This window comes from Hemiscyllium ocellatum, chromosome 7 (genome assembly GCF_020745735.1).
Source record: "Hemiscyllium ocellatum isolate sHemOce1 chromosome 7, sHemOce1.pat.X.cur, whole genome shotgun sequence".
In the NCBI taxonomy this organism is placed as follows: Eukaryota; Metazoa; Chordata; class Chondrichthyes; order Orectolobiformes; family Hemiscylliidae; genus Hemiscyllium; species Hemiscyllium ocellatum.
In genome coordinates this window covers 62905911-62929671 of record NC_083407.1, presented here as the reverse complement: position 1 = coordinate 62929671, position 23761 = coordinate 62905911, and the positions used below count along the sequence as shown (strand labels likewise).

General features: G+C 39.9%; 1 protein-coding gene across 1 annotated transcript in view; it reads left to right on the top strand.

Annotated features, from left to right (window-relative positions):
- The window catches only part of myo3b (myosin IIIB), a 568489-nt gene that overhangs the window by 81500 nt on the left and 463228 nt on the right, over nt 1–23761 (top strand). The window contains exon 7 of the mRNA XM_060827913.1: nt 13889–14034. Coding sequence (XP_060683896.1) covers nt 13889–14034 — 146 coding nt within the window. The remainder of the gene's footprint in view (nt 1–13888; nt 14035–23761) is intronic.

Sequence of the window (23761 nt, the reverse complement as noted above, 5' to 3'; positions counted from 1 at the left end):
GGAAACAAAGAAATAACAAAAATTACAAATGAGCCCACCTTACTTGGGTTTTGGTGTAGAGCTCAGCATGGCAGACCTATCAGATCACTGCCATCTTGGATCCTGACTCTTAATTTTTAACATGCATTCACTTCTGAATGTTTGAGACAAATATTGCGAAGAAGGAAACCTGAGTAGATCAGGGATGGCATTGGCTAACTGTAACATTGAGTTTTGTTTATATTCTTATAAGATATACTGCAACAACAATGGTAAAAAAAACACTTTGTATGTGAGTAAAATAAAGCAAAGATCTGCAGATGCTGGAGATCTGAAACAAAAACTGCTGGAGTACTCAGCATATTCAGCAGTATCTGAGGAGAGAAAACAGAGTTAACATTTCGAGTCCAGTGACTCTTCTTCAGAACAACTGTGTGACAAATTCCTCTGCTAGAAATGCTCCACAAGTGTCTCCAGTAAGTGTAATGTTAAACTGGGATGCACTGTCTGATGTGATGCTCTCTGTTGTAATGCATTGGCCATTAAACCACCTTTTGATAAGTTCACAAGGTTCACAAAAATTTTTAACCTCCCAAACAACATGCTGTCTAGAACCAGCAAAGTTAATGTTGGCAATATCTGCCACCATCATCACCTCCTCAAAAAACACACACTTGACTTCTCTGACTTTGCATTCTCTAACCCCAGTTCCAGCCTTCCTTTCCTTTCCAATGTTTTCATCACCTGCCAAATCTGCTCACTTTTCCCACAATTCTCTGTTTAAATTGATCTGTTAAGTTTTCTGCCCTTGTCACAAAATTAGATTTACCTTGATTGAAGTAAAAAATGACATTCTGGATGACTGGTGCATTGTTCTTTTGTGGTATACAGTCAGGAGTGAGTCACCTTTGGAGTCATCGATATAAGCTGTCCACCCCATGAAATATCTTGGCAACATGTAAACATTGACAAGGAAATCTCCTGCTGATTGTCATTTACACCTCCGCCACCTTCAATATTCCCCCATGTTGTACCTCGCAGAGAAGAAGTACTGAAAGTTGCTGTAGGGCAGAATGTAGTCTGGTGGGGATTACCAAGAGTGGCTTGGCAGCAGCATGACTGATCAAGCTGGTTGTGTTCTAAAGGACATAGCTGCTAGATTGGGTCTGTAGCAGGTGGTGAGGGAGCCTTCGAGGGAAAAATATGCTTGACCTGATCTTCACCAATCTGCTTGCTGCTGATGTATCTGTCTATGACTACATCAATATGAGTGATCACAGAACAGTCTTTTAGGAGATGACGCCCTGTCTTCAATTTGACAGGACCTTCCATCATGTTATGTGGCACCATCACCATTCTAAATGCGACACTCTTTGATTAGATCTAGCAAATCAAGACTGGGCATGCATATGAAGTTTTGGGGGCTACCAGCAGCAGAATTACACTCTGTGTATGAACTGCAACCTCATGGCCTGACATATCCCCCACTCTACCATCATCATCAATCTTGGTTGAATCAGGAGTGTAGGGCATTCAAAGAACAGCACTAGCACACATAAAATGATGTATAAAACTAATGAAGCTACACAACAAGGACTACTTGTGTGCCAAACAATATAAGCTGCAAATGTTAGACAGAGCTAAGCAATGCCATGGGCAATGGATCAAATCTAAACTGCAGTCCTGCCACACCCAGTTGTGTTGTCATGGGCAATTAAAAATCTCACTGGAGGTGGAGGTTACATAAGTATCCCATTCTCAATGATGGGGAAGCCCAGCATAAGGCTGAAGCATTTTCAGCAATCTTCAGCTGGAAGTGCTGAGTGGATGATCCACCAGCAAAACAGTTGCCAGCCTTCAGATAATTTGACTCATGTCATGTAATATCAAGAAATGATTATGAGCACTGAATATGGCAAAGGTATAGGTCCTAACAACATTCTGGCAATAGTACTGAAGACCTGTTGTCCAGAACTTACTGCAACTGTGGCTAATCTTTTGCAGTACAGCTACAATAATGGCATTTACCCACCAAGTAGGAAATTGCTCATGATTCCTGTACACAAAAAGCAGAAGAAATCCAACCTGGCCATTCATGACACATTCAGTCTACTCTTTATCATCAGTAAAGTGATGGAAGGTCTATCAACAGTGCTATCAAACTGTTCAAGAACAATGGCTCATGATGTCTAGTTTGGGTTCTGCTGGAACACACAGTTCCTAGTTCAGAGATTGGAAAAAAAAGGAGGTGAAGTGAGAGTGACTCCCCTTAACATCAAGGCTACATTTGAACAAATGTGGCATCTAGAACCCGAAATATTAGCATCAGTGGGAATCAGAGAGAAACCTACGGTTAGTGTCATACCTGGCACAAAGGAAGATGGTTGTGATCTGAAAGGGCATATTTACTGATGATTGCACAATGTTCAGCACCATTTGTGACTACTCAGATGCTGAAGTCCATGTCCAATCTAACAAGACTTGAACAATACCCGGGTTTGGCCTGAAAAATAGCAAACAGCATTTTTGCCACACAAGTGCCATGTCATGACAACTTCCAACAAGAGAGAATCTAACCTTCATTGCTTGACATTCAATGGTGTTAGGGTCTAAATTAGAGTGGTGCTGGAAAAACACAGCAGGTCAGGCAGCATCCGAGGAGCAGGAAAATCGACGTTTCAGGCAAAAGCCCTTCATCAGGCATTAGCATCACTGAATCCACCACTATCAACATCCTGAGGGTTATCATTGACCAGAACCTGAACTGGACTGTCATCTGAATACATTGGCAGCAGGAACAGGTTCTGCAATTAGAAACTCTCCTCCTGGTTCCTCAAAGCCTGTTCACCAAGGCATAAATCAGGAGAGTGATGCAATACTTCCCACTTGCCTGAATGAGTGTGGCTTCATCAACACGCAAGAAGCTTGATACCATCAGAGTAATGCAGCCCATTTGATTGACATCACATTGATAAGCATCCAATTGCTCCAGCACTGATGCTCAGTGTGTGCCATGTACAGGATGTACTGCAGAAATTCACCAAAGATCCTTAAACAGCTCCTTTCAAACCCATGACCAGTTCCATCTAGATGGATAAGGCAGCAGAGAGGAACATTACCACCTGCAAGTTCCCCTCCAAGCTACTTACCAACCTGACATGAAAGTCTATCACTGTAACTTCAGTTTCTTCAAGTCAGAATTGGCCTATGGAGTTCCTCCCTATCTCCATTGTGGGTCTACCTACAGTAGATGGACTGTAGAGATTCAAGAAGGAAGTCCACCACCTGACGACAACTAAGGATTGGCAACAAGTCTGCTTTGTCATTCAATCATGCTAATATGTTTCTCAACATCATTCTCCTATTTCCCCCCTGTAGCCTTTAATCCTGTTACTAATCAAGAAACTATGTATCTCTGCCTTAAAGACACTCAGAGAATCTGTCTCCACAGCTCTCTGCAGCAGTAAGTTACGCAGATTTTGGCTGAAGAAATTCCTCCTCATCTTAGTTTTAAAGAGTTGTTCTTTCACTCTAACACTCAGGAACTGGTCTGTCCTACTAGTGGAAACATCTTCTCCATGTCCGCTCTATCCAAACCTCACAGTATTCCATATGTTTCAATGAGTTCTCTCCTCATTCTTCTCAACTCTGTCAAGTACAGACCCAGAGTCCTAAACCACTCCTCATATGACAAGCCCTCCATTCCTGGGATCATTTCTTGAAACCTCCTCTGGAACCCTCCGAGGCCAGCACACTCTTTCTTAGATACAGGATATTGTTCACAATATTCCAAATGCAATCCTGCTAGAGCCTTACCCAGCCTCAGCAGAACATCCCTGCTCTTATATTGTAGCCCTGTCAAAATGAATGTTAATATTGCATTTACCTTCCGAAATGCCAACTAAGCCTGCATGTTAACCTTAAGGGAATCCTAAACTCAGGCTCCTCTTTCTACTAAAGTGCATAACTTCACACTTTCTCTCATTGTATTCCATCTGCCACATCTTCGCCCAGTCTCCTAGCCTGTCTAAGCCCATCTGCAGTCTCCCTGCTTCTTCAACACTACTTGTCCCTCCACTTATCTTAGTGTTGTCTGCAAACTTAGCAATAATGGCCTCAGTTGCTTCCTCCAGAACATTAATGTATAACATGAATAGTTGTGGTCCCAACAGGACCCCTGTGGAACTCTACTAGTCACCAGCTGCCAGCCCAAAAAAGACTCCTTTGTTCCTACTCTCTGTCTTCTGCCAGTCAGTTAATCCTCTAACCATGCTACTACCTTGCTCCTGACAATGTGGATTCTTATCTTATTTAGTAGCCTCCTATACAGCACTTTGTCAAAGACCTGGAAATTCAAAAGGATTACGTCCACTGGCTCTCCTTTGTCTAATTTGCTCATTACCTCCTTAAAGAATTGTAACAGATTTGTCAGGGATGACCTCTCCTACACAAAGCTTTGCTGATTCAGCCCTATTTTATCGTGCATTTCCAAGTATAGGGGAACATCGATTATCTGAATGAGGTGGGCGGGCACTATTTCATTCAGATAATCGATTATTTGGTTAATCGATTAAATGCCTTTCCTCTGGGGCTCAGAGCTTTAAAAGTCTGCTCCCCGTTCAGGAGACTGCAGCAGCACGCCATGCTCGAGCCCCCCTCCTCTCAACACTACCCCCTTCCAACACCTCCCCATGCCCCACGACACTGCCCCCCGCCCCCCACTCCTCACCCCCGGCTCTACCCCCAAAACAACCTATCCCTGTCCCGACACCACCTCCACGCCCCTTTCAACACCATCCGCCACCCCACATCCCCATCCAGCACTGTCCCCCGCACCCCATTCCCATCCAGCATTCCCCCGCCCCCTCGTCCCCATCCAGTGTTATTCCCTGCCCCCTCATCCCCGTCCAGCATTACCCCTGCCCCGTCACCCCGTACAGCACTGCCTCCACCCCTTCACCCCCATCCAGCATTACCCCCTGCCCCGTCATCCCCGTCCAGCACTATCCCCACCCAATCCCACATCCCGGTCCAGCATTCCCCCCCACACTCTCATCCCCGTCAAGCTCTGCCCCCCCCACACCTATCCATCATTCCCCCTGCCCCCTCATCCCTGTCCAGCACTGTCCCTGCCCCCCAATTCCTGTCCAACATTCCCCCCATCCCTGTCCAGCACTGCCCCTGCCCCCAATCCCTGACCCCTCATCCCCATCCAGCAATACCCTGACCCCCATCCCTGTCCAGCATTCCCCCTCCCCCCTCATCCCCGTCCAGCACTACCCCCGCCTCTCTCCGGGACAGCTGGACTGGACACCAACAGCAGTTGCCTTTGTGGGGTAAATCTCCAAATAGCGCACGCGCACACACTTTTTACTGCAACTTTTTGACAGATTCCACCTCTGCCCTGTACAGGACAATGTTGGAGAGATTATCTGGGGCAGGCCGGGGAGTGGGGGGTTTAGAGTACACTTCTCTGTAGAACTCTATGGAAAGTGTGGGTGAGAGAGGGTGGGAGGTCAGTCATTTGGAGATGGTGCCTATTTAATCATTGTAAACAAAAGACTCGATCAGTGTTTAAACACGTCTATGATGTAATGTTTCTATCGGGACCACGAGATTTCCTTCGGATAATCCGATTTTTGGATAATTGGTATTTGATAATCGAGGTTCCACTGTATTCTGTAACCTCAACCTTAATAAAGGACTCTAAAATCTTGCCAATGACCGAGCCCAGGCTAATTGGCTTATAATTTTCTGTCTTTTGCCTCTCTTCATAAACAGAGGTGTTACATTAGCCATTCTCTAGTTCTCTGAGATCCTCTGTGACTCCACTGATTCTTGAAATATCATACTGAAACTTCCACAATCTCCTCAGCTGGCTCCTTCAGAACTCCGGGGTGTAGTCCATCTAATTCGGGTGATTTACCCACCTTCAAACTTCCAGCTTTTCCTCCATGTCCTTCGTGATGGCCATTGCACTCACCTCTGCACCCACTCTCTTGAAATTCTGATATGCTGCTGGTGTCTTCCACTCTGGTGCCTGATAACATTCTTCCACTGACTTTGTTGTCAGACTGATGAACCACAATTACCACCAAATAAAAATTGAGACACTCAAAATGATCATCTTCAACCAAATTCTTCAGATCTATTTATTACAAATTCAAGATCACATTTCTGATCATTATGCAATTGCATTTTGCATTTAATGTGTATTTCAATACCAATTTTAACCAGAGAGCTCTGGTTGTTAGGAACAATTGTTATGGACCAAGTGAGACCTCTCAAAACATTTCAGGAAAGTAGCCAGACCCTACTTTGCTAGTTGTTTCAAGCAGGTATAAAGTGGATATTCCAGGAGAGAATTAGCAGTCAAACTACTTAGTTTTAATCAAAACATTTATTTACAAGAATACTGAATGAAACACAAACAACAGAAAACAGAATACCAAATAACTTAAACTCTCCAAAAACTCAACAGATCATCCCAATGTAATGATGCTGTTCCAAATACTTGGAACAAGCCCCATAAACACCCTTTGGCACAAAAAGTAAAATCAAATACAAGTTCTTACAAGATAGAAATCAGAGAGAGTACCAATTTGGAGCTGCTTCTGTGGGTCCAGAGAAAAGCTGAGCTGGGAGAACTGGCCACAACCCTTTCATTGTACAAGTGTTTTTCTTTAAACTTGAAACCCTCTGTCTGAGGCAGTATCTGTTAGCTATTATCAAATTGGCCCTAAAACCTTTCACCTCCAGACTTTTGGAACTGTATCGTTTATGACCTCTCTTGAAAAAAAGCCAAGGACTGCATAATTTTGTTAAAGGAGCAGTTTTGTCACATAATGTATAACTTTAAGTTTAACTAATGTCTAGCTTTTTTTGGGTGTTACAAACAGATGATAGTTTTGGACTGTTTTTTGTGGGTTTGGTGATGAGAAGACCAGAGACCTGTTTGTGTGCATGCGATTTGATTTAAGTTTAACAACTCTTACATTCAAAACGTGGGTGTCAGTTGTGCATTCTAAAAGAGAATTTTTAAAAGTCCTGTTATCCACTGACAGGGAATCAGGGGCACAGAAAAAAATGAAAGATCTAAAAAAGAAATCAGTCAGTCAGTCGTCTGTGCAGTGTACCATAGAGAATTTGCAGGAAAGTCAGCTTAGAACCCCTGTGTGTTTGCACTGAAGGTGAAGTAATAGTGATTTTCCTTTGCAGTTTGTTTTGGGTATCTCCAGGAGAGATGAGAGCTAAAGTACAGAGTGTCTTGTGAATGTATGGAAACTTATTTGAAGGAAACTGGTTGCAGTTGTGCCAGTCTGTCCAAGAAACCTTTGTATGGAGAGAGTGGCAACTCCTCATAAAGTGTAAGGGTACTGCTGGGATAAAAGGAATAGAATGAATTTAATTTTCTTTGTCTGTAATGAAATCTTTCCAACCTTTTTTATACAGTGTAATAGTTTGTTCTCTTGTTTAATAAATGGTTTATTCTTTGTGTTAGGCAGGAGAGGGCCTCGAGGTATTGGCAGTCAGGGAAGTTATCTACATGCACAGGGTAGATCAAGAACATAAGATGGAAATATGGGACACTGTGCCACTCATTGCCCAAATGCTGCAGGAGTGCAGCTACACATATGATCATCTGGCTGCTTCAATGGGCAGGTTGGGAGGTGCCAAGGAAGCCAGTTCCAACACCCACCATGTCTGCTAGTGAGGTGCACTGACCTGCACTGTGTCACCCAAATCATTTGTCCTCAGGAACAAAGGCACAGCAATAGGGGGACAAGGAATGTGATGCTCAGTCCAGATGTTCCTTCCTCGAGAGACAGACATGGAAACAAGGGGACTGTCTCCTTGTCAGGGAGCCTGACATGTACTCCAGGTGCTCCATCCTTATTAGCACTCCTGCAAGGACACTGAAAAGTTAAGCAGGGCTACCATCTCCACACTGCCTGCCCAGCTCCAACCATTGAAAGTTACAACTGAGGAAGGCCCCCTCACCTCTAGAAATAAGGACTGTTAGCGTGTCTGGACCATCCAAAGCCCTGGAATAGCTTGGCCAAACCACCAGGATAATGTGAACAGCACTCTCCCCTCAAATATGATAACTTTGACTAGACGTTCGTAATCTGTAACTGACTGTGGTCTGGTATCTGAGGCTGCACTTGACTAATAGCACATTGACCCCCTGACTGATGAATACCTCCATGGACTTCAGTGAGGGCTTGTCCCCCAAGATTTCTAGACATTGTGGCACATGGGATGCAGGTGTGAGGTTCACATAGCACACTACTGTACTGCAACATGTCTGTCCCCTTGACTAGGGACTGCTGACCAGCAAAACAAGATGCGTGGTTGTGCAAATTAGCAAAGCAAGGGAGGATGCTGTGAGAATCCAGGTAGACACCAAGTGAGTGTGAGTAACGCTGAGATGCAGTCTGATCCATAAGGTCACCCCTCAGCCTCTGAAGCTCCAGGGAAAACAGCCCCAACCTATTCAACCTCTCCCTATAGCTCAAATCCTTCAACCCTGGCAACATCTTTGTAAGTCTTTTCTGAACCCTTTCAAGTTTCACAACATCCTTCTGATAGGAAGGAGACCAGAATTGCACACAGTAGTCGAAAAGTGACCTAACCAATATCATGTGCAGCTGCAACATGACCTCCCAACTCCTAAACACAATCCTCTGTCCAACAAAGGAAAGCATACAAAAAACCTTCATCACTATCTTATCTTGCTGTGACTCTACATTCAAGGAGCTATGAACCTGCACTCCAAGGTCTTTTTGTTCCGCAACACTCCATAGGACCTTACCATTAAGCATATAAGTGCTGCTAAGATTTGTTTTTTCCAAAATGCAGCACCTCATATTTATCTAAATTAAACTCCATCTGCCACTTCTCAGCCCACTGACCCATTTGATCAAGATCCCGTTGTACTCTGATTTGATAAGCTTTGCTCTTTATAAATTATTTGCTAACAAAATGAATTCATGTAATAAGTGTATTGGTTATAACTTGAATATCAGAGTTCAAATTTGACAAATATATTGATTGTGTGGCCAAATGTCATCCAAACTCCACCTACATGTTGGCTGATGTCACCACCATTGTCGGCCAGATATCAAACAATGATAAAACAGAATATAGATTTTTGGAGGGGGGTGAGGGGAGGATGAGCATTGGGGATAGTGGGTATAGGGTGCCGGTGAAGAAAAACAGATGTTGATAGTTCAGCTTAAGTGATTAGAATGTGAGAATAGCAGAACAATGGTGTGTCTCCTGCCAAATTCGCAAGGATAGTAAGTGGGATGGGTGGAGGGGAAAGTGAGGACTGCAGATGCTGGAGACTAGAGTTGAAAAATGTGACGCTGGAAAAACCCAGCAGGCCAGGCAGCATCCGAGGAGCAGGAGAATCAACGTTTCGGGCATAAGCCCTTCTTCAGGAAAGGTGGAGGGGAGGGGAGGACATGATAACAAGTTAAAAGGAAGGGAAGAAATGTTCACAATTTAAAGGTGTTGAACTCAATATTATGTCCAGAAGGTTATAAAGTGCCTAGTCTGAAGATGAGATGTTCCTCCAGTTTGCGTTGTGATTCCCTGGAACAGTGAATAAGGGCGGCACAGTGACCCAGTGGTGGCACTGCATCCTCACAGCACCAAGGACCCGGGTTTTATTCCAGCCTTGGGTGACTGTGTGGAGTTTGTACATTCTCTCCATGTCTGCGTGGATTTCCTCTGGGTGCTCCGGTTTCCTTCCACAGTCCAAAGATGTACAGGTTAGGTGAATTGGCCATGCTAAATTGCCCATAATGTTCAGGGATATGCAGGTTAGATGCATCATTCATGGGGAGAGTAATAGGGTAGGAGAATGGGTCTGGGTGGGTTACTCTTCAGAGGGTCGATGTGGACTTGTTGGGTCAAATGACCTTTTTACACACTCTAGGGATTCTATGATCTGTGATCTATGCCAAGGGCAGATCTGTGGACATGTGAGCAGGATGCTGTGTTAAAATGACCAGTTATGGGAAGGTCAGGGTCGTGCTCATGCACAGACTGCAGGTGTTCCATAAAGCAGTCACCCAGTCAGTGTTTTTTTTTCAAAGTAGAGTCTGCCACATTGGATGCAGTAAATACGATACACAAGATTGGAGGAGGTACAGATGAAATACAGCTGTATTCAGAACTTGGATGGTGAGCAGGGAGGAGATGAAGGGGAAGGTGGTGCATCTTCTGCAGTTACATGGAAAGGTGCTGTGGAGAGGAGTAGTGATGGTTGTGCAATGGACTAGGGTGTCCTAGAGGGTAGCAGTCGCTGAGAAAGGAAACATGGCTGTGGAAGCAAGTTTTGGCAAAAGCCTTGTCCAATATCAGCAGTGAAATGGAGAACAGTGAGGATGTACACAGTGAAAGAGTCAACTGACATTCTTGTTGGAGGGGGGAGGAAAACTTTTTCTGGGTAGGCATTCCTTGAAGTGATGTGGCAGAAGATTAAGTAAAATGTAGGAAGAAGTTACTGCAGATGCTGGAATCTGTACTGAAAACAATAAATGCTTGAGATCACAGGGGATCAGACAGCATCCATGGAGAGAGAGAGCAAGCTATCATTTCGAGTCTGGATGATTTTTCATCAGCGCTGAAATGTGACGGGGACAGCACTTACGCTATAGTTTGGAAGTGGGAAGGGGGGCTACCTGGGGATAGTGGGTTTAGGGTGCCTGGGGTAGTGGCTGTACACTAGTATCAATGTTGTCCCCTTCACACTTCAACTCTGATGAAGATTTTGGTTTATAAACCACTTGAATCCTAAAATTAGCTTGAATGTGAAATAGTTATTCTGAAGGTACTGTGCCTTTAAGAGAGACATGTTCTGTGCTGTTTTGTCAGAATGGCGCTGAAATACCTCCTTCAGACAAACAGCTTTTGAGTTCTTCCTGAGTGTTTTTTTTAAAATGAGACAAAAGTCCATGTGTGGGCAAGGTCAGGGTTCACTCAAACCCAAAAAAAGCTTTTAGTCTTGCCTTTGGTTAGTGAAAAGGTTTCTGCTGGCAGCTGAGCTAAGAGCTTGCATTTCCTGCTGTTAGAGTGAAGTCTTAGACAGTGAGGCTTCCTCTTAAGAATCAAAAGGAGCAGATTGTTTGTTTCTTCTGGATTGGAGTGTGACAGCACATGAGAATCATAACTGCTTTGCTGAATTGTATCTTGGGCAAATGGTGTGTTTATGGGATGTTGCCTACATTGGGAAAAATGATAATTAGTAGTTAAATAATACATTATCTTGTTAGGTAATTCAAAAAAGTTACATTGTTTTAAATATTTTAACTGTGTTTTAAGAATAAAGATTGTTTTGATTAAAGTTTATCGGTGGACCAACCGAATCACATCTGGAACACAGCACCTTACACTTGCCTTCAAATAAGGCTATCTTTTTACAGTAGTTTTGAGGGGAGGGGGAGGAATATGGTCTGGTCCATACAATTTTGCAGGTAAATTGGTCTTCCACTGCCTCTGAAAAGCCTGGAGCAGTCCGTGCTTGTAAGCTCTGGTGGGTGCATAGATTTTTGATCTTAGAGTGTTTTTGATTATTTCCGAGATTGTTCTTTCTGTCCATCTGTGCATTATATTTTTTCTCAACACACAAACACTTCACAAAAAATGCATGTATAAAACTGTTAAATATTTTTGCATAGTTTTTCAAATAATTTTGGAAACTAAACACATTTGTTTTTATTCGTGCCATTTTCTCAGACTCTATTGTTTGGCTCACTAAAGTTCTGTATGCCTTCTGGGGAATTATGCAATTTAGACATGCCCAGAGTGCAGGACCTATTTTCAGTGTGTTGAGTCACCTTTCTGACTAAATATATCAAGGGCAAAAATTGATTTTAAGAGAGGCTGAAAGCTTGCAAGTTAAAAAATGCCTAACAAAGATATTTTCAAAAATATTCATAATAATGAGAGAATTTCAAGCAATACGTCTGTTAATTGCATAATACCTTATTTTTTGGATTTGAAAAAAATGTTTAAAATGTTAATTTGGGTGCAGAAATTTCAATTACTGTCACAACAAATAAAAAGAAATCAATGTCTTTAGAGACTGCACAGTATGCTCAAGTCAGGCAGAAATCTGATAGCATTATGATACTTTGAAATCATTTTGCAAATCTGCACATCTTGAAGAACAGTAGGATTAGATTACCTACAGTGTGGAACCAGGCCCTTCAGCCCAACAAGTCCACACCGACCCGCCGAAGCGCAACCCACCCATACCCCTTACCTAACACTAGGGGCAATTTTAGCATGGCCAATTCACCTGACCCGCACATCTTTGGACTGTGGGAGGAAACCGGAGCACCCGGAGGAAACCCACGCAGACACGGGGAGAACGTGCAAACTCCACACAGTCAGTCGCCTGAGGTGGGAATTGAACCCAGGTCCCTGGCGCTGTGAGGCAGCAGTGCTAACCACTGTGCCACCGTGCCGGCCCCATGTGCCACCGTGCCGGCCCCAATGCCACCGTGCCGGATATTTAAATAGAACTCATCACTTCTGAATCTTGCATCAAAAGACTTTCTTTTGGGAAACTCTGATGCTACCTTTAAGTTGATGTAAATGTATTATAAGCATGACCATCACAGCACCATTTCCATATGGAGAGGTGGTGGCATAGTGAGTGGAGCTAATGTCACTGGACTAGTAATCCAGAGGCTCAAATGAGTTTTATGGACTTGTGTTCGATCTCCACTCTGAAAACTAGTGAAATTTAACTTCAATTAGTACATCAGGAATTAAAAACTAGTCTCTGTAATGGAGGTCATGAAACCAGTGTTGATTGTTGTAAAAATCCATCTAGTTCATTAATGGTCTCCCCTGGTCTGGTCTACTTGTGACTCCAAACCCATAACAGTGTGATTGTCTTTTAACTGTCCTCTGACATGTCCTGGTGTGCCACTCAGATCAAAGACAATTGCCAATTGGGGGCAGAGGGTGGGGGTGAAACTTTGAGTCTGATCCCATGAAAAATAAAAGAAAGTTATCAGAAAAATTATGACTATTTTCCTGCGCTTGGTATTAGGAGAGAAATTATTTTGGCCTATTGTGTAAATACTTTCACAGAATGAGTTGTGAGTTTCACATTTGAGTGAGCAAGGTTGAATAATTAGTTGTATTTATTTTATTAATAGTGAGAATTTCAGATGTATAATGGGGTCATTCATGTTGTAGCTGTGCCTTCAGTAAGGACAGTTTGATTTTGTTGAACCTACACAAAAGAATACACTGAATGCAATGAGATGACTGCATATGAAAAAAAAATGTGAATTTCCCATTTGACTTTAAGAATTTTACATATTTTCCCAGAGAAGATCCTTCCATGGTGACATTCATCTCTTTGAAACAAAGTTCTGAAAAGTAATCTCTGAATTCATTGTTGTATAGCTAAGTGTGTTGTATAGAGGTTTGATATTCACTGAAATAAATGAATTAAATCTGTTTGATATGATTGTGAAGATATGAGGGAAGTGCTACAGAAATACCTTATAACTATAAATAGTTGTGATTAATGTAACATAATTCTATTTTATAAGATTTTTAAAAATTGTAGATTTTTATAATGTTAAGGCAAAAAAATGGTTTATGACAGTGATTTTTTATGCTGCACACTGCTGGAACTGTGACAGAACGAATACTAATCAGGTTTTATATTTTGCATATGTGTTATTTGCCAACGTAATAATTAATGTTATGCTCCTAGGTAAATGGTAGTGACCTATGTCATAGAGCTGTAATAGAAATTTGACTTTACTTCCTTCACGTAATTGATGAAGCACAAAATTCTGGCATGCCTGAATCTAACTACTAGTAAAATTGCAAATAAACTTGTGAAATTTAATATATTGTTAATTAACAGGTCATTGCTTGTGAACAGCAGTTGGACTACTCATATGATAGTCGGTGTGATGTATGGTCATTAGGTGTCACAGCAATTGAGCTTGGTGATGGTGAACCACCTTTGTCTGATCTGCATCCTGTGAAAGCACTCTTTAAAATTCCAAGGTATGTCAGTAGATGGCTCTCTTGGCTTACTTCTGTTTTATAACTGTTGCCTATTAAATTCTATACATGAAGTATGAAAGATTATACCAATGATGAAATCAGAAAAATGTTTTTGATGCAAATAATTGCATATTATGAAGTTTTTTTGTGAAATATGCAAGTAAGATTAAATGAAATATCTTTCATCTGTACTGCTTTAGCTATTTTTGTTAAATGAGATGTTGCCAAAGAATTGGACATTAACACATTAGTTTCTGAATATTGGATGTATCTGGTAGAGTACACACATGCTTCCTATCCAGGGGATTTTATTTGAATTCTCCATTTTGACTATGGTGTTCGTATGATTTCTCGCATGACCAAGTTCCAGAAGCTCTCAAGCCATGCATTAAGCAAAATATAACATTGCAGTAATTTGCAGTACAGCTCTGAAAGGAGCAAATGCTTTATTATAATCCCCTCCATAAATACAGTTTTTGATCTCTGACGAGTGTGTTAATCAAGGGTCCAGGTTTGAGCTATCCTAGCTCTCTGCCCTTTGTAGAAAAATACATAGCCCAGGTGGTAACATTGACAATCTAATGGAAGGAACAGGAGAGAATTAATGAGCCAAAAAATTAATACAGAAAAAAACTAAATAGAAGGAAAAGCTCATCATAATGAAAATATTTAATTAATTAAATGGGTCTGAATGGTGGGCAGGTTCATGGGAATTGGTATGTTGGTTTTTGATAAAACACTAATTGTTGAGATATTTACAGGTAACATGGTTTAAGTTGAGAATATATAGTGTCAATGTTCTGAGTACTCTAATTAGTTTGTTTTAGTGTGTAACTTCAATGCAGATATTATTTTTTAAAATAATAACATGAAATATGTACTGCTTTGCTGAGAGAAAGCACTCTAAGAGTTAATTCAAGATTTATAAAGGCGAGGATAATTTGCACTTGCATGGTGCTTTCAGTGCATTAAAGTGTTCCCAGTAACTAAAATATGTTGTATCTAAGGGTTCATTTTTGAGAGTGACTTCTTTTTGGTGCTAATCATGATCTTTAAATGTAACCAGTTAGCATGTATATAAACTTGTTCTGTATTATACCTGTGTGGCTCACAGACGACCATTCTCAGGATTGCAAACCAGAAATCCAATCAAAATAAGAATATGGATCTTGCATCTCATCCAGCTGTGTAACTGATCGGAAATATCAAAAACAAAATGGATAAATTGGAATGGGAATGGGAGTGTATGGAGGAGTGGTAAAGGATTAGAACATTATTTTCCAGAGCCAGAAGGAGTTTAATTTTTATCAGTTACGTATTTCAATTAATTTTCTCTCATAATTTTCACTCATTGTGGTTAACAATTCAGCATCTGAGTGGCAACTAATTTTGCATCCCTCTTTAAGGAAATAAATGATTGGCAAAGCATGAAAAACTAACTGTCAAGGATTTTCATGCTGGAGTCAAACACATTGCATATCAAAAATAACTTGTTCTTCATTGCTGCTTTCCTCCCTACAGCTATTTATTGCTGATGAGAATTTAAAAGCCATAATAATACAAGCTTTGACCTTTTTATCTGCACCATCATATAGTTATTATCGCAGGCCCTTTTGGTTACAATTTGCATTTCTAATTGGCTTCTATTCATATTTAGATTAGGGTGGCAAGAGCTCTGCATCACAATGTTATCTCCATCCACCGTACCCAAAACCTAGAAATGAACATGACATGGTGTGTGAAAATTGATATTCAGTAGTATTTTATCTTGTTTCTCCAACATTTGTGTAAAACTGGGCTTGCGAATTATGGTGGAGAACTGAATACAGATTTGCAATATTGACAAATTCCATTAAATAGTTGAAACTTTAAATGATGACAAAAAAATCAGTTTCTATTTTGGGATGTTTCAAAACCAGAAAAATGAGAGGGTATTACATGAAAGAAACCAATTTCAAATGGATGTGCATCTTTATTTAGTCCTGTTAAATATTTTTCTCAAATTTTGTTTCAGCTAAATTGAAGGATTGTTGATAAGGTTGCTAGATATATTGAAAACCTGCTTATTTAACTCTTTTAGAACCAAGAAATTTATTTTCTTTTAAAGAAATCGCTTTATAAATAATAACCGGATAGTCATATCGGACCAGACATTAATGGTTTGTTTCTCCATGTGGCACAATGTCTCCCTTATTAAAATGGATTCTTGGACGCTGCTCATAAATCTCCTGAATAGGCCCTCCAATACCTGCAGATGGAGATAAATCATACTGAGAAAACACTGAACCATGAAATGATTCTGTTAACATGTCATCTGTCTGGAATATATTTTCAGATCTCCAACAGAAGGGGCTGAATTATGAAAGGATGGTGGTCTGGCATAGTTGGTGATTTGGGATTTAATACCTTGAACTTTTCCCCATCTGTTACAATGCATGTTTTTATTTTACTTTAATAAAAGAAAATGGCTGCTAACAGAGGCTGACAGTACAATGTTAAAATTATCTGAAATTGAACTCTTTAGACCTTTTGCTTATATATGTGTGATGATATTATTAGATTAATAAATACAATAAAATACCAGTGTATTTGTTTTAAGCTCATCTCATCCTGGATATAAACACAGTCTTTAAGTTGTACATTAATATCACAATAAAGGCATGCTTCAAAAAAATTCCATAATTTGAAAGAGAAAGTGGTATTTAACCAACATCTCTAAAACTCTACTAGCATATTTGATGTTGTGAATACTGTATTATTTAGTAAATTTTCTGGACGAGCAGACTTAGTCAAAATATTGATCTATTTTGGCTTGCCTTAACATAGAAATAATAGTTTGTGGTATAAATATATTGTCTGTTAGTCCTTTGTTTGCTAATGCAATGTATTTATTTTAAATAAGTGAAAATTACTGTTAAAATGACTGACCCAGATCACATGAATGTAAGAATTTGATATCAACTTCTTGGTTCTTACTAAACTCTCAAGTTACTTACGAGATACATGGCAATAGAAAATCACCAAAACAGTTTTGGGTCATGTGTGATTTGGAGTAGTTAAACTACTTTCATGATTACATTTTCAGTGTATTCTTTTTGTTATCTTAGTCCTGGGCATTTAACATGGGCATTTTCATATGATTGTTCAACAATGCAGAATAAAAATTGATGCAGTCAATGTTCGTCAAACGCATACTGTATGTGCCATGAGGCTAACGAGTTAATACACGTAGTATTAAGTAAATCAGCTACGTAAAGTTTGGAACAGTATTCTAATGCTAGTTTTGTTTTTGTAGCCATTAGAGTAACGTGGTTATAAGGTCACTAAGATTGGGAAATAAATGTTTCAGAGTAAGTAAAATTTCAATGAGATTAGCAGAATGGAAGAGGAGGAATGGTCCTGATAGTAAAGGATGACATAAAATCAGCAGCGAAAACCTTGTCACAAAAGGAAGTCGAATAGTATGGAGGAGATGATGAATAATACGGTAGGAAAATGCTCCTGAGTGTATTTTCTAGGCGTCCCAAACTATTGTTATACTATTGGAAAAAGTGTTAAATAAAAAAATTGGAACATATAACAAAGAAAATATTTATGGGCAAATTTAATCTTCACATCAGCAAAATGTTTGGCAAAGTTAGTCTGGAAGATAGGTTGAGATATGTTTACCAAAAACCACCTGGAACAATATACTGTATGTGAAACAGCTCGGGATAAAGTATTGTGAAGTGATTTAGGTCTAGTATTGTGAAGTAGGGCAAATTTAATTAGTAATCTCATTAACTTACTCTGGGAAAATTGAATTTTCGAATAATTACAAAAAAAAAGGGGTCCATTTGGCCAATTGTATCTGTTTGATACTCTGCAATAGCAAAACAACTAGTTCTGCTACTCTTGCTCTTTTTTCCCATAGCCTTGCAAATTTTCTCTTCTCTAATAAGTATCCAATCCACTTTTGAAAACCATGGTTGAATCCGTTTCCAATATGATCTAAGGCAGACAATTCCAGATACCAACCATTCTCTGCATTAAAAAAAAACCTTTACCTCATTTGGTATTCTCCCAGTGGAAACAGTTTTGTACTATCTACTTTGTTCAGACATCTTGTGGGTTTGAACTCACTGTCAAATTATCTCTGAATCTCTGATAAAGTCCCAGTGTCCAGAACCTGTCTGAGTAAATAAAGTTCCTCATCCCTGGAACAATTCTCTTCATTTTCTTTCCCTAAACCATCTCTAACGCGTACATCCTTAATGAAGTGCCAGATGGGACACAATCTAAATGAGACTGAGCCAGTGTTTTCTGAAGACTCTCCATTACTCCCTTTTGTACTCTGTTTCCATTTATAAAGTCCAGGATTTCTTCACCTTTCCAGCCTCTTTCAAATATTTTTTGCACCCACAATCCATCACTCCTTTGGATGTATATGCTTTATTTTATATTTTGTCTCCTCATTCCTCCCTACCAAAATGAAGTCTATCATTACCCTTTCCATTCACAACACTTCTAAGTTTTGTGTGATTGTAGGCAGTGTTGTAGTACTGATCCACAGAGTGCCTTTATATATATTCTCCAGTCCAAAACAAAAATCATTCCCCAGTGTTTCTTTCCTGTCACTCATCTATATTTCATGTCCACAATACTTCCATCCATTTTTTTTCCATGGGCTTCAAATTGTTCACGTGTTATGTGACATTTCATCAAATATTCTTTGATTGTCCATGTACCCAGATGAACATCATCAACTCTGTTTGTTATGCATGACATCATTTTGTTTTAGGAGAAAGTGAGATCTGCAGATGCTGGAGATCAGAGCTGAAAATGTGTTGCTGGAAAAGCGCAGCACGTCAGGCAGCATCCAAGGAACAGGAAATTCGACGTTTCGGGCATAAGCCCTTCGTCCTGATGAAGGGCTTATGCCTGAAACGTCGAATTTCCTGTTCCTTGGATGCTGCCTGATCATTTTGTTTTAACAAATCTTTGGCAGCCCTTAACTAATCTACAACTGTCCAAATGACTGTTAAATTTGTCTTAGATTATTTTTATTATATTACCCACTGAAGTTAAATTGACTGGTGTATATTTGCTCATCTTATCCTTGCCTTTTTTGAACAAGGATTTGACATTTGCAGTTCTCCAGTTCCTTGGCATGATCCATGTATCTAAGATTTACTAAGATATTGATGGCTCAGTGGCCAGTATTGCTGCCTCGCAATGCCAGGGACCCAAGTTTCATTCCTGCCTTGGGTGATTGAGAGAATGTGAAAACTCCACATAGGCAATGTCTATGTGGGTTTCTACTAAGTGCACCTGTTTCCTTCCAGAGTTGAAAAATGTGCAGGATAGCTGGATTGGCCATGATAAATTGCCTTGTAATGTCTAGGATGTGCAAGCTAGGTAGATTTGTCAGGGTACATGTGGGGTTATGGGAATAGGGTAGGGAGACTTGGTCTGAGTGGGATGATCTTCAGTGTGGAATTGATGGGTTGAATGACCTCTTTTCATACTGTAGGGATACTGTGATTCTAGATTATGACCATTTTTCCACAATTTCCATCTTTACTTTTCTCTGTCATGATATGATATGGTCCAGTAAGTTATAATCTTTACGTCCAATAATAGAATAGAATTCCATATTGAGTTTGAGAGCAACCTACTCTCGTCTGAAGACAGAATTGTAAAGCAAACCCACTTCGTAAACTGAGAAAGATTGTGTAAGTAGACTAAAGGATTTGATGGTAAATGAACAGTTAATGGACCAATTCAAACTGCAACAAAAGTAGTTTCTAGTAGAACAAAAAACTTGAGCAGAAATTCAAATTCAGAAATAACAGTAAATACTGGTGAAACTCAGCAGGTTGGGCAGCATGTGTAGAGAGAGAAATGGAATTAATGCTTCAATCCTGAAATTACTCTTCTTTACTAAACCCTGAATTGGTCAGTTTTAAAGAACTTTGAGCCAGTGTTATTAAGAAATAGGATCATTGTTTCTGCTCTGTCACTCAGTAAGTTTCTGGCTGATTTAATCTTGGCTTTAACTTTACCTCCCTGCCTATAACCATAGACTCCCTTGACAAAAAAAAGTCAACTCAACCTTAAATATATTCATTGACCCAGCTTTCATTATTGTAAAAAAATTCCAAAGACTACAGGTAATTAAGAAGGCAAATGGAATATTATCCTCAATTGCTGAGAAATTGGCGGACTGTGTTTTCAACAAATCCAAACAAGCAGAAACCCTAGTCACTCTCATCAAAGACATCTTGGAAATGACTGCCAGACTACTCAGACCTCTTGGCATCATAGTAGCCCACAAACCCACCAACACACTAAAACAGCAGCTAATGAACTTGAAGGACCGTATACAGACAACAAGCAAAATTAATGTAATTTATAAAATACCTTGTAAGAACTGTAACAAACACTACATTGTACAAACAGGCAGAGAACTAGCCACCAGGATACATGAACATAATTAGCCACAAAAAGATGTGACCCACTATCACTAGTATCCATACATAAGTGAGGAAGAACACCAATTCGACTGGGACAACACATCCATCAGAGACACATGTGAGAATTCCTAGAAGCATGGCATTCTAACTGGAACTCTATCAACAAACACATTGACTTGGATCCCATTTACCACCCCCTGAGAAAACGAACAGGAAATGATATCACCAAACCAAGGAAACATAAACACATAAATAAAAAGCGAGCCATACCACCAGCCACATCTGGAGGCTCACTGATGATGTTAACTAGTATGGTGATGAAACTTTTGAAACAGAACTTTCCAGCTTAGTGAACAACCCTACATCCAGAACTATAATCTAGGTGTCATGTGACTTCTCACTTTACTCATAGTTATAGATTCTCTTACAGGAGAAAACATCCTGTCAGCTCCTAGCATGTCAATCCCCCCACCCCCAAACTTGGAATCTTGTATGCTTCACAAGATAACCTTTCATTCTTCTGAATTCCAATGAGTATAGACCCAATCTTTACTGTATCTATAAGATCACGCCTTCATCTTAGAATAAGACCAGGGAACCTTCTCTGAACTAATTCCATTGCCTTCCTTAACTTAGGAGACTAAACATCTTCACAGTGCTCCAGGTACAGTCTCTCAAATGCCCTGTACAGGTGTAGCAAGCTTCTGTATTTTTACACTCCCTCCTTGCAAAAAAGGCTAAAATTCATGGTGCTTTCCAAATTACCTGTTACATCTGCATGCCAAATCTTTGTGATTCATGCGCAAGGAAACTCAAATCCCTCTGAACTGTAGCATTTGCAGTCACTCTCCAAGTAATGTTCTGCTTTTCTGTTCTCCTTACCAAAATGAACACCCTCTTATTTTCTGACATTATATCCCATCTGACAAATTTTTGCTTGTTCATGCAATTTATCTCTGTCATTTTTCAGAGTCTTCATATCCTTCCCATCCATTTCTCTACTACTTATAAGCAAATTTGAGCTCATTACAGTTGATCCCTTCATCCACATCCTTAATGCCAATTATTAATTGTTGAGGACCCAGCACTGATCCCTTTGACTGTCTACTAGTTACAAACTGTCAACCTAGAAGTGATCCTAGAACTGACTCAGTTCCTGCTGGTGAACAAATTATTTTTGAATACTAACAAATCAGCCTGGAAACCATAAACTCTTTTCTCGTGCAGTAACTGTTTATTTAGCATCTTATCAAATTCCTTTTGGAAATCCAAATTCACTATACTTATCAGTGCTTCTTTATCCATCCTGCTTATTGAATCCTTGAAGAACTCTGGTAAAGTTGTTAAAACGCTGTTTCCTTTCATATTACTATTATTGATTCTAACCTGATTACATTTGGGAATTCTATATGTTGTTTGTGATTTTGGAGAAGATTTATAGCGTTTGTGTGGATCAGGTTGTAAGTTTCAAGTACATACATGTGAAGAAGGGACACAAATTCAACTGGGACAATACATCTATCCTAGGACAGGCAAAACACAGACCTGCATGGGAATTCCTTGAGGCCTGGCATTCAAACTGGAACTCAATTACAAATATATCGATTTGGACCCCATTTACAAACCTCTCAGAAAAAGAACCGGAAGTGATATCACCCACCACAACAGACCAAGACACATAAATAGCAAGTGGGACAGAACACCAGCACTTCATCAGAGGCTCACTGATGATGTTACCTAGCATGGTGATGAAACGTTTGAGAATAAATCTACCAGCTCAGCGAGCAAACTTACAACCTGATCTATATGTTATGTTATTCCCACACTTGCATCCTTGTGTGTAGTGACTCCAAATCAGAAGCTCCCTGGATTCATGATGATCAACTGCACTTGCTTCACAGTTTTCATCAAATTTGCTCTCTGCCCTCTCTCAGCTCTATCTCCTTTAGATATACAGAGTAACCTATACAGCCTGGCCTGGCCTGGCAATGGAATAGACATGGCCTGCTCTGAGATATGAAATACAGATGAAATTATCTGTTGTGTTAAAACTGCGCTTTTCATCTAAAAAGTATATGGATACACTAAAATCTTCCTGTTTTTACCAGGTGCCTTCAAATGTTCTCTGATCTGGGGAAATTATATAAGTAATTCAACATTCCTGGTGTATACTTTCACTTCAAATCTCCCATGATCCCTACGGTCTGGCTGATACTAGAAGCTATTATATTTCTAGGTCTGTATACTTCTTACCACCATTGCAGCAATGCATAAAGAACTCACCTTTAATGTGCAACTCGAGGCTTAGCTGGCAAGCTCTGCAGACCAAGAGAACGTGAGGACTGCAGATGCTGGAGAGTCAGAGTCGAAAAGTGTGGTGCTGGAAAAGCACAGCAGGTCAGGCAGTATCCATGGAGCAGGAGAGTTGACATTTTATAAGCCCTTTACAGCAAAAATTCCAATTCTATAACTAAGGAATAATCTGATAACATACATACTTTTATCAATAATCGAATCTTCATTACTGTATACGGAGTAAATGCACATTTCTATATATGAATACATAAAATTGGGTTCCTTTCTTTGGATACTAGCAGAATGATGACAAAATAGTACATTTGATGTTAGTAGAAAGATGTAAGTAAACAGCCACAATTGTAGGAAGTTAGAAAGAACATAAAATATAAGACCAGACAATGGAAATGTGAGTTAGCCTTGCAGAGACACTTTACAAATTGGCATGTTTTCAACATCTTTGTTCTTATTTTTCATCAAGTTGATCAATATAGCTGCAGTTATTTAAAATTCATTGACTTTGAAAATTGGAATTCAGAACAGTGACCAATCTAACTTTATTGGTTATATTGACAGTGTTGTCTATCACTTTGGTAATGGCTTTGGGTTAAATAGGTTGCTACTAGCAAATTTGAAAGGTTCGGTCAGGAGGAGAGATCAATCTCGCTGTCTGGATACAAATTAATTTGATTGAAGACTACTAGGCATTATAAAGATGAAATACTTTCTAATTGTATTAAAACTTGTGGTGGAAAAAATGTAAAGTGATATTTAAAATCACATCAGATGTTGTCAGTTGTGTCACAGGCATTTCACATGTGCCTCCTTTTAAATAAAAAGTATCCAGTTGATCCCTTTAGGCATTGCAGACGGAGTTATATCACAGGCTGTAAACAGGTCAAATAGCACAGGGGAAATTGGGCCAAGCAGACTGAAAAATACTGGGTGTGAAATCAGGATAACTTACATCCATATTT